General features: G+C 40.0%; 1 protein-coding gene across 1 annotated transcript in view; it reads left to right on the top strand.

Annotated features, from left to right (window-relative positions):
* Positions 1 to 2,926: 2,926 nt before the first annotated feature.
* RFTN2 (raftlin family member 2) overlaps positions 2,927 to 12,463 on the top strand; it is a 52,770-nt gene continuing 43,233 nt past the window's right edge. The window contains exons 1-3 of the mRNA XM_029910523.1: positions 2,927 to 3,045; positions 3,477 to 3,623; positions 9,540 to 9,723. Of these exons, the coding sequence (XP_029766383.1) occupies positions 2,940 to 3,045; positions 3,477 to 3,623; positions 9,540 to 9,723 (437 nt within the window). The 5' untranslated portion in view covers positions 2,927 to 2,939. The remainder of the gene's footprint in view (positions 3,046 to 3,476; positions 3,624 to 9,539; positions 9,724 to 12,463) is intronic.

Below are 12,463 nucleotides of genomic sequence, written 5' to 3'. Positions count from 1 at the left end.
GTATTAGGTTTTAAGATTTAGTATAAGGTTAAAATAATAGTAGTTGCTGGGGGGACTGAGCCAATACTAAGCAATTCTGTATATAAATTATTTGAATACTGAAGTACCCATCCACTTCAGAGTGGATGCTGACATTTTCTACCTTCATTCATTATTCTAGGACTCCTGATTTGGGCAGACAGCATCATCCCTAGATCATGAGACAGTAGTCTTTCTGGACACTAGAAGGGAATTTAGCAGGGAAATGTAATTTAAGGTGAAATAGTTTTGTAGTCTGGTATGGTTCAACTCATGTAACTCTTTCATACAGTGTGCTTTACAGTCTAACTGTTCAGTTCCTCTCAAATTTGAGCCCAAAATTTCTGAGAGCCTCTCTCATCTTTTTTTGTTCATTTTTTTCTAGATTTTTGAAAGTAAGCCAACTTTAATTTAACCCTTAGTAATAGGAATCCTAAAGGCATATTTTGTACATGCCTATACTTTATTAAATGTCTTATGTCAACAGTGATTGATATAGTTCTTATTATAATGCTGATCTCTTAACCTTTGCATTCATGTGCCTGCATCGTCTAAAGACCTGAGCATTCAGACCATAATTATGAGAGATGCTTGGTCCAAATATTCTCTCATTCCTTGTTTTTCTGCCTGTGGGTCTAGAAAGTATCCATTTTTTCCCTGTCAGTTGCATTTGTGTTGGATCTGTCTGAAACCTTAGTAACTAGTAAGATTAGTTTGTTTAGTTTTTAGAAAATTAGTACAGCTTTAAAGTTGCTCTAGTTCATTATGTGGTGCCCATCACTCCCTAATCTCAAAATGGAATATCAGGAAAATAGGTCCATCTTTAAAATATGTGCAGTCTGCAATAAGTTGTCTATTGCACATCAGCCCACCAGTGATTTAAAATGTCTGTGTGAAGACATCCTCAACGATGCACGGCCAGTGTTGCTTTTGCCCCTCAGCTTGGAGTAAGTAGATAGACTGTTTGAGGTTGTCCTCCTCCTCAAAGACCCCTTATGGACTCACTTAGCTCCAACCAGTTGAGTCTCTTCTGAAAGGAGTAGTCTCGCAAGTCAGAGCAAGAAGTCTGATCCAAAACAGTTTCTAGGTCCTCTGATACAGTACTTGAGGTATGTTCTGAATCTCAGAAATCTTTGGTTCCACCCTTGGCTTAATTGACCCAAAAGAGCCATGAAGCACATTGGATGCACAGAATATGGCTTTTTTTGGACTAATTACTGGTAAATTTCTTAAATGAAAGCACAAACTATGTATTAACATTATATACACTACAATGGAACAGGAGTAAAATCAGAGAACATGAAACTATGAATTTAATGCATTAGATTTTGGTAGTCAGCCAAAGAGAGGTTAGGACTAAAACTGGGTGAATTTTTTTGGCAAAACCTTTCTTTGATCAAAAATACAGATTTAAGTCAACCAAAACATTTCACAAATTCATGTTGATTTCAGTGAATTGTTCTGGTCAAAACAAAAAAATATATAAGATTTTAGAAATGTCAAAACGGTTAATTGATGTTAAATAAACATCTTATTCTGATTTTGGGGCTATATTCACACACCGAAACCACAGGAGGAGGAGGAGCTGCCCCCTCATAACCTTTACCCCAGTGGTTAGGGCACTCATGTGGGACGGGGGAGATGATCTAGGTTTGAATCCCCATTCTGGAGCAGAGACTTGAATCCAGGTCTCCCCCCTGCCAGGTGAATGCCCTAATCCCCAGGTTAAAGGATATTTTGGGGTGGATCTACATACTTCAGTGTTCAGTGCAGGAGGGACTAGAACCCAGGCATCTCCCTCCATCCCTTCCCCAGTGAATGTCCTAACTACTAGACTAGCAGGTCATTCTCACGCTCTTTTCTCTCTCTGACAATCCAAAACAAAATTTTTCTGACTTTTTCGATTCACTGAAAATTCCAAAAAATGTTGGGTTTGGTTCAACCTGACCTGAACCAATTTTTTCCTCCTATTTTTTTTTGAATTGCCAAAAAAAAAATCAATGAATTGTCCAGTTCTAGTTAGGACACTGTATGCAAATTGACAGCAAAATCAAACTCCCTTCTCTCTGTGTCTCACCATAACCGGCTCAGCTAAAACAATACAGTACACAAGACCTTTCCAAAAGACCCCTCCTTTTCAAACTGCTATCCTGATGTAATAAAATACCACACATTAAGCCAAATTCTGTCCTCTGTGTTTCATGGGCGCATCTCCCACTGAAATCACTATTACCTTGCTCTGATGTACATCCTGGTACAACTGCATGCACTGGGTTGTATGTTAGGGCAGAATTGGAACCAGTGACTTCAATGTGAGTTCTGTTCCTGCACCTGAAGACAAAATTGGGTCTACTGTGTCACTGTTGTCTATGTTGTTGCTACACCATATCCCATTTTCTCCACTGTAAAAAGCTCTTTTATGTTACAAGTTCATAGAGCTGTGTGATGTGATTTAAAACCATCTCTTTACTAAGATGAAAATCCATTGCTGTACTAATCACTGTAGCAAGTCTGATGAAAGAAAAGTCTTAAACTACTTAATGTACTTGGAGAATGGAAGGGAAATGGCCACAGAACTTTGTTCATACTGAATAACTTGAAACAACAGTCTCTTTGGTTTAACATAAGGTGCATTTTAGTATGACTTTTTAAAATAAAATATAACAAAAGTTGAATTATCTTATTAACCTGGATTTTTTAAAATAAATTTTACTGTAATCATATATACTCTTCTTGCCAAGAAAATTCTTTATTACAGCATGATCATGTATGCTTTTCCATCTGAAAGAAAATTTCTGTGGAAAGAAAATAGGAACCAAACTTTCAAATCTAAAATAGAGTCTAAACTGCTTTTCATTTACTTTCCTCCCCTTTGAGATGCCAGAAGCAATTTCCTCTTGAAGCTGACTTCCTTTCTGGAAATGATTTTCGTCTCTAACCATGTTGAGACTCTCTTTTCTCATTCTTTCATTCTGACTTGCTCCTTTTCCTCTCATTTACAACTGCATCTGAATAGATCTTCTGACAGTAGGTAATTATATATGTTTCCCTCTAACTTTATTATTTCAGTTCTTTTTTGCCTCATTATCAGTCAGCCAAGAGGGATAGACAAAGCACTATTGGTGTCCTCTGCAACAGAACGCTGATGGGGGGGCTGGCTGTAAATTGACGTGGCATGGAAAATCTCTGCTAAGTTGTAGCAGCTTGTACGTTTCTGTAAAATCAAGCCCACTCTTGCTGAGTTAGTAGCTTGAAGTCATTGTGGGTGCAATGCTTATATGAAAAAATTAATAGAAAATGTCTTCACTTTCTAACTTGGGAACTGAAATTTTTCTGTCTTTGGATTTATGGCTACTAGTAAACAAAATCCAAGGCAGTGAAGTTTGTTACTTCTTTTTTTCAGAGTAACAGAACTTGCTGCTTTCCCCACCCCCTTTCCTGCAATTTTTTCTTTGCAGATCTTGCCATGGGGTGCGGACTACGAAAGCTAGAAGACCCAGATGATAGCAGCCCTGGAAAAATATTTTCTACGTTGAAGAGACCGCAAGTGGAAACAAAGACTGACTCTGCTTATGAATATGTATTGCTGGATTTTACTTTAGAAGGTATTTTTCTTCTATTTTATATCTTATAAGTTCTTGCAAAAGGAGGAATTACATTTTACTATTTTTATTTCTTCTGACTAAAATAAGAGAAAGTGAAGTTCATTTACCTTATCAAAGGTAATCAATATACCAGCCTTTTACTTGGAAATATAAGGTCCTCAGATAAAATTAAAGTTGAAACTTCTTACATATTAAACAAAAAAAAAGTTACACAGTTGTCCTTATTAAGGAAACTGGACAAAAATTGCTTGAAAGATTTTCCTAGATTCCTGTGAGCCAGATTCTGCCATCCTTTTTGACTTTGAGTAACACACACTCACATGAGTTTAGCGTGGCTACTCACAAAAGTAAGTACACTCAGCGTGAAGTGGTGGAATCGCCCTAAATGAATAACTCTTTTTTAAAATGTATTCAGCTTCCAAAAACCTATACTCATAGCTCGTTACTTTATGTGGAAATAGCTTCTAAGATGCTATAAGGAAACATTTTTTCAGCCTTATGGCAGATATTTTAGTAAGAGTCTTATAGACTAGTTATTAATGAGCCTATTTTTAAATCCTTCTTTCTACATCTTACTTTGCAACTGCTTACGGGTCTTTTAAAACTGTGCCTGAAATAAAATTAAAATCTCTATGTACATTTAGAGGCAGACAGTACTCTGTGGGGTACTTCCATTTGCAGGGTGTCCCGTCTCTAACAGAGTAATTCCCTGTTCCAGAAAGTTGAAACACAAATAAACAAGCCCAGATGGCTGCCCTCTGACAACAGACAGCTCTGTGCTGCAGTTACTTTGTGGGACCTCACATTTTATAACTAACCGTTTTACTAGATGTTCTTGTTGGCAGGGATTTAAAGTAAATACACTGATAAGTGGAAAGAGTCAAAAGGGGGGAAAATTGTGATGTTATCTGTTATGTGACTTGGTACAGGAATATTTTAATAAATATAAAAGTCTGACCTCTATTGAACTAGGTATTTGAATTGCCAGATTACATTAATGTTCATGTTTATACATATTGAAGTGTTGATGATTAAGTAAGTGGCATGACTTGATGAATAGAAAACATAATATTGTACTAAATTATAGTACTTGACAACCAACCGTATTTTTAGCTTTTAATTAGAAAGAGGAGTTGTTCATTCACGTGTTTGGTTCCGGAAACAAAACTTCTTTGTATTGCGAAGTAGTAGTAACAATATACTCCAGGACTAGAGCTGGGTTGTGTAATACATAAATTAAATACCTGCTGCTGTATTGCTATGAATGTGTAGGATAATAAAACTTCTTTTCTTGACTCTGAAGTTTGTTTGGAGTTCCTAAATAGTTCACTGTGTTCTAAATCATATTTTTAAGCACAAAAGTTTATGAAAACAGTGTGGAAGGGATGTGTTTTAAAGAAGTTAATTGTTTTCAATGTTAAACTCAATATGTACTTAGTATGGGTGGGACGGAAAGGTGACTCTTTTAGCATCATCATATGTAATAACCGGTGTCACATTGCAAAAAAAATTATGGCCATATTTTCAAACCATGGTGCATATTGTTAGACTCATGAATCCATATTAGGCACTTGACTAAAAGTTATTTGATATTCAGTGCTGCCTAGTACCTCTAGCTTGCATTCACTTCATTGGGAATTATGGGTGCTCAACAACATTGAAATTCAGGTCACTTTTAGTTAGTTGCCTAAATATAGATTTAGGAGCCTAGCTTTAGGCACCTACGTTTGAAAATATAGGCCCATCTGTGAAAAACAATGTCAGCTGTGTGCATATATTTTATATTCTCATGTACCTCTGCCTTTCAGAGCTAGGTTTACATGCACACACACAATATCTCAGTACACACTTGCTCTCGCCCTCTTTTACTAGGAAAATTCTAAACTATAGTGAACTTTGGTTTTGGTCATGGAATACAGGGAGAGGCCAATTTACTGTAGGGCGTGTTTTGAACCTGTACCTTTTCTCCTTCGTATAAACTATCAGCTCCATCCTGCATCTTGTTGCACCAGTATCTTTGGGATAAAGGGAGCTCTATTAAGAGCTCAGTTAATATAGTTTATGATCAACCAGCTTGTATCACTTCTGAGCAACATGAATCTCACGCTGTCAGAGAACTGAGTGCTGTCTTCATAGCGCTTTCAGTTTCTACTGGTTGAGGAAAAAGAAGATCGTGCCCAGCATGTACTGCTCATTGTGTGAATTTTTACACCTAAGTACATGATCTGGGCCCAAGTAAAAAAAATTTAAAAATCTTATTTTTACAGCCTTTCTATCCCCACTTTACATATATTATTGTATACTGGGATGAAAGTATAACAAGCACAGCGTCTAAACTCAACAAGTTTATGGTCAAGGAAACAGAATGAAGGGCTTATCAAGGAGACTATTAAAACACACTGATTTTCTATCAAGCCCTTACACCAGTTAGAGCAGCCTAGGAACTATCAACCAACTAAGCAGAGCTAGAGCACATTGTGATCTGGCTTCTCGTTCTTGTCCCTAACATGCTCCTTCCTAGCTGCAGGGATGGTGGCTTAAGACTGGCTCCATGCCCACTGGAGGCTCCCCCACACCAGGAGAATCCCTAGGTAGGAAGATACAATCAGTCTTCACTTTGCACCACTTGAGTGGAATAAAGGGGGTGGGATAGAGTAGAGAATCTACCCAACTGTGGTTTTAAGTGTCCATTTCTTAGTGCCAATTTTATCTCCACAGCTATGAGGTGTGTCTCACATAAACAGCTTGACCAAAGTATTTTGGAAGGTCAACTAAAACATGTACATGGGGATCACTAGAATTTTCCCCACACTCATATAGTGCTTATGCTGCCTTCATATCTCTTCTTTTAGTAGAAAGGGGAAACCTGTGTCTATGTTCTTCGTATCAGCCTTCTGAAATTTCAAACAATAAAAAGCGCCCTATCACTTTGAATAAACACAAATGTATATAAAAAATTGATTTGCCTTCACCTTTTACATTTCAAATGTCTGGGTTATATTATTGTAACAGTTTTGACTGGCTGTTGTGAGAGAACACAACAAGATAGAAATTCTGTTTAAAATTTAGAATAGTTGCAACAGTTTGCAACATGAGGTAAGTGGGCCATGTCTTACACATACCTGCTTTTTTGGCTGTGGCATGCAGTCTAAGCTATCCCATATGTGTTTTCAGTAAACCTGAACATGTCCATTGGCTTCACTATGCAGAGTGTGCTTAAAGGAACTATGGTTAGGAATCTTATAGCTCTGTTCACTTAGGGCTAAATCCTGTCATCTAGCATGCAAAGGGTGGGGGGAGAAGATATTTGAAATGAGCCTCTTTTCCTACACCCCACCTCTACACAACTAACAAGAAATGTTGCATTTGCACTGTACAATAGTGAATTGTAAGGTACAGCCAGATAACACAACAGCCCTTGCATCATGTCCCCAAGGGAGCATAGTTTGTATTAGTGGGAGTATCTAGATTTGTGTCTGCTAGTGCCCATTCTGCCATCGGTGCATATGTGGGGGGTGCATGTTGTTCCTGCCCAGAGGAGCAAAAGAATGTTCCCCACAGTGTGTTGTCCAGCTGTTGTCAGAAATCTGCCCTGTGCCAGCAAGATTCCTGTGGCAGAGGGCACAACAGGCATCAGGCTTTCCCCCCAGATAAGATTTAATAATACTTAGTATTTACACAGTGCTTTAATTTTTCAAAGTACTGTACAAACATTATCTAATTAGTCCTTAAAAAACCCTGTGATATACATGTCAGTATCATCCCCAGTTCACACAGGAGAACCAGGCACAGATAGATTGAGACTTTGCAGACCACACTGCAGATCAGTGGCAGAGCCAAGATTAGACATCACAAATTTAATCTTAACCACCAGATCCCAAAAGGCTGATTAAATGAAAGTGTCACGGTCAGTTGCATATTCTACATGTGTGTTTACATGAGATATGGAAAATAGGTGCACACTCTCTGATTTGTACATTAGACTGACCCTTTACATGTGGGGAGAAGACATGCTGCCATGAGTATATTGTGCTACAGCACATCTCTTTTCTGGGGAGGTGATTAAGAAGAGGGAGATAGGGAACCTGAATTGAACCATAAGGATTCCATTTTCAAAGTGGTGTCTTTATCATTGTGCATTTATGTACTTTTTCCCCTTTATATCAAAGAGGCTGATGTAAAATCAAAGGAGAGTGAACTCATTTCAATTTAAGTTATTTTCTTTTGAGAGGGAGAGACAGACAAAGATAAAAATCTTAAAACAGCACTTAAAGGGCTTTTTAAATCTAAAAACTACCATCATGGTTTCGGTGTTTAATTCCAATCTGAGTCACACATTGATATGATTGAACAACATTGTCCCTTCCTTCTCTTCATCCACCAAACGTATAGTGAAAAAACTAGGAACTGTGAGAACTCTAAAATGAACTAAAGGACTTGCAGCAGGTGTTACTGCTGGAGAGTGTCAAATTCCAGTCAAAACAATCTCCTCTCTGGAGTCCACAGTTGTGCAGTGGGATAGAAAACTTGATACTGACAACTGTATCTGGGGTTGTAAGTGAGAAGAGTGGTTCTGCCTTCTGTAAACATTGCTTGATTTTCAGAGAGGCTGAGCACCCACATCTCCAACTGAGAGTAGAAAGTGCTAAGCACCTCTGAAAATTAGACCATCAACCTATTATGCAAGAATATTTGAACTAGTGAACATGAAACAATTCTTTCTATCTGTGCAAAAGCTGTGGGTCATCTCCAGCACAAAATAAAATGTGCCTCCAAAAGTACTCGTTTGTGTTTCTGCTAATTCAACTGGAAAATGTGACTATATTGAGCCATCACAGTTTGAGCACAACTCCCCAGTGTGACCAGGAGGAATTCTGCTAAAAACTGATGGCATTGTATGGCCCCTCGCTGCACACTGTTTGATTTACTTTGGGATGGGATAAGGATAATATTAGTGTCTGAGGCCTTGTCTACACAAGAAAAGTGTTCTGTTTAACTAAGGCTAGGTCTACACTACAGCGGGGTTCCGACCTAAGATACGCAACTTCAGCTACGTGAATACCGTAGCTGAAGTTGCGTATTTTAGGTCGGCTTACCTGGCGGTGAGGACGGGGGAAAGTCGACCGCTGCCGCGCTGCCGCCTCTTGCCGAGGTGGATTTCCGGAGTCGACGGCAGAGCGATCAGGGATCGATTTTACCGCGTCCTCACGAGACGCGGTAAGTCGATCCCCGATAGACCGATTGCTACCCGCCGGATCGGCGGGTAGTGAAGACATAGCCTGAAAGTGTGATTTTTAAACTGGTTTTATTAAACTGGAACAAGCCTCCACATGAACATTTATTTTGCTCTAAACCACACTTATTTCTGTTTAGCTTAAATTGATTAGGAATACGTTACTCTTAAACCAAAATAAAAGTGTTCACACAGGTTTGCACTATTTTAACCAAATTGGGTTAACAATTGATTTAAGTTAAACCAGTGCAACTCTTTCATGTAGACAAGGCCTGAATCCCAATTTAGAAAGAGAGTTTTTATTCTGTTCCCTTTTTGTCGTCTTCCTTTTCATCAGGCAGGAAGGGTTATTGGAGGTATAGATGCAGACACAGCTCTTACGCTCTATTAATAAAGCCAGACAGATCATTAAATTGTTGCCAAACTGATTAAAAGTTACTCTGATCTTTCTATTTTGTAAGATGTATAACTTTATCATTGTTTTTACTATCCCTGTATAATTCCTGGTCAACTATGCATCTGCTATATTTTGTATATCTGTACAGTGGGGAATATAGATTTATTATATCTTTTGTGCTACATTAAAATATAGGTAAGTAGCTTATTTGTATGTATGAACACATGCATACTGAGTAACACTTGTGCATAATGTCCATGTTTTCTGTTCATTCAATTCAATTTAGTGTCCTCAAATCCAGAAGTTATCAAGATCAGTTCTGTGTTGGATATAGCAACAAAAGTGGAAGAATATTACATCAAAGGATATGTTGTAGGAGCAATTCATCCTATTATATTACCTGTTGGGCGAAGAAAGCACTTTCCTGCAAGTTATTTGTATCGAGTGGTACTATCACGACTCAAATTAAGGTAAAATATGCAGAGGAGAAAAATTATTTGAATTAAATGACATAGAACACATTGCTTCATTAATATTTTTAAAATTTGCAAATGGCTTTTCAACATGCATTCCTTGTAACTTTTAATACTAATCAGGACATTAGAAAGCACCTTCAAGGATGAACCAAGGGCTGAATGCTCAAAAGCAGTGTTTCTCAAACTGGGGTCGCCACTTGTGTAGGGAAAGCCCCTGGCGGGCCAGGCTGGTTTATTTACCTGCTCCGTCCGCAGGTCCGGCCGATCGCGGCTCCCACTGGCCGCGGTTCGCCGCTGCTGGCCAATGGGAGCTGCTGGAAGCGGCAGCCAGTTAGTCCCTCGGCCCGCGCTGCTTCCAGCAGCTCCCATTGGCCTGGAGCAGCGAACCGTGGCCGGACCTGCGGACGGGGCAGGTAAACAAACCGGCCCAGCCCGCCAGGGGCTTTCCCTACACAAGCGGCGACCCCAGTTTGAGAAACACTGCTTAAAAGGATTTAGGTGTTGTGCATCACAATGCCAAACTTTTGGGCACCTGAATAAATCACTGCAATTCAAAGTCTGAATTATGCACCTAGGCTCCTGTACATGAATGGGGAGAGATAGGCACCTTAGAATGCCATTCACAAAGGCCAGCAGGCTCTGCAGGGAACAGCATAAGCTAGCAAATGGGAAATGCTGACCAGAGGTGTGTGTTCTAAGCCCCACTTCTCACAGAGATAAGCACCTAAGACTAGGCTACAGGGAAGCACGTATCTTTGTAAGTCAGGAAAACCTCTTTTGAGTTAGGGCACCTATGCCATTTTAGCAAGAAGACGGATGTCAATCTGTCCTGCAGTGGCTCAAGAGCATAAGTACCCAACCTCAGGGGAGACTGTCAAGAAGCAGGGCACAAACCCCACATTGGTTGTGAGTTCTATAATTAGATTTCACCAACCAATTACCAAGTGTAAACTCCTCATGTACTATAACAGTTTTAACATGGAGCCACATACATTCCCCTTGGGTACTCCGATCTGTCTTGCTGCCCAGGTAAGTCTACCTTTGATAGATGGTCCTTTACACCAAGGATCACAGCAATGTTAAGGTTGCTCCCAGTCTCAAAGGACCAGTCACTTACCCCCAGTCAATTGCACCTTAGATCTCACACCAAAGACAATGCTTGTAGCCAGTCCTATAATAAACAATCTAAAGATTTATTGTACAGGAAAAGGAAATGAGAGATCTTTACAAGGCTAAACCAGATGACATGCACACAAAATGAGTTACAGTCTTAAATTTCAAAAGATAATAGAAGCAAACTCCATATGTCCTTTAGGGCTAATCCAGGCTAAGCACTGGGGTTCTCTTGCTTATGCCTAGAAAACCTTACCCCTCAGAGTCCAGCATAGAGATACAATTAAACTAACTTCTTGTTAGGAGTTTTTATTCCCTTCCCCACTTGAGCTCTGAGCTGCAAACTCAGCGGATGGGAGGAATTCACTTGCATGACTCATCTTTATGGGAGAGAAATCAACAAATTGTTTCATTGTCTAATGTTCCACAATCCTTCGTCTGGTGTTGATGGGTCTTCCCCGCTGGGCAGGACACGACACCTTCCCTGCTGGGCAGGACACCAGCATTTCACACTAGTAATGTCTCTCTCCTGTCTGGTGATTTACACAGTTACAGAGGCTTACAATACAAATGCTCAATTATCTTCTTATAATATGGGATACAGATGTTAAGTGAGATTAATGCATGCAGCAGCTTACAAGCATTCCTTAAAGTCTAAGCACTAAACACATTCTTTTAATTCTAATACCTATTTTAACAATACTAACACACAGGTGAGCCAAACTGATTCCAGCTACGTATGTGTCAGTATTCAATTGAGGCACGGGGATCTCGGCTGGTCTGCCAGCATCATACTGGGGTGGGTAGGGAGGACCACCCTCATAACATATAATCCAGGGGTTAGGGTACTCTCCTGGGAGGTGGTAGGCCCCCTGCTCCAGTCCCCACTCCACTTATGGGGGAGAAGCAATTTAAACACGGATCTGCCACTCAGAATGAGTGCTCTAACCAGTGGTCTGTGGGATATTCTGATGTAGGGAGTCTCTCCCTTTCTCCTGTTAAAGCTGTTGCACTGTGGATAAATACTGAAAGACCCACTGGATCAGGGGGACTAGATCCTGGGTTTTCCACATTGTGGATGAGTGGTCTAACCAGAGTCACTCAGGCTTGTGCTCTCCAGCCTAAATAACAGGGAGAGACAAGCGAGCAGGAGCACGCACAAGCATGAGAATGACTATAGCCTGGTGTTTCGACCACTCACCAAGTAAACAGGGTGTAAATCTACCCCTCACTAGTCTGCTGCACCCTAAGTGTCCATGTGGACCCTGCTATTGTGCGTCTACCCCACCTCCAAACAGAAGTAGCCCAAAATCTCTCTCTCTGGGCTTTTTCTCAGAGCCACGTTCCCAATGCTTGTTCTGGCTGTGTTTGACTTTTTGCTGCTTCTCTGTTTTTCCTGACTCTCAAACAGAGACACATCATTCCAAACCCTCTCCCCCCATCCACCTTTGAGTTTATCAGACCACTGTGGAACCTGCTTGGGCCACATGATTCAGCTTCTGCTGCAGCCTTGCCTTTGTTTTGGGCAGAGGCCTCTGATGTTTCAGCTCTCTGGTTCCACAAAGAAACATAATTGTTTCTAACATTTATCCCAAATGAGTGGCAGCTGTTACACCCACCA

The sequence above is a fragment of the Terrapene carolina genome, unplaced genomic scaffold (assembly GCF_002925995.2).
Source record: "Terrapene carolina triunguis isolate 2854851 unplaced genomic scaffold, T_m_triunguis-2.0 Scaffold62, whole genome shotgun sequence".
NCBI lineage: Eukaryota > Metazoa > Chordata > Testudines > Emydidae > Terrapene > Terrapene triunguis.
This window is presented reverse-complemented; position numbering and strand designations above follow the sequence as displayed.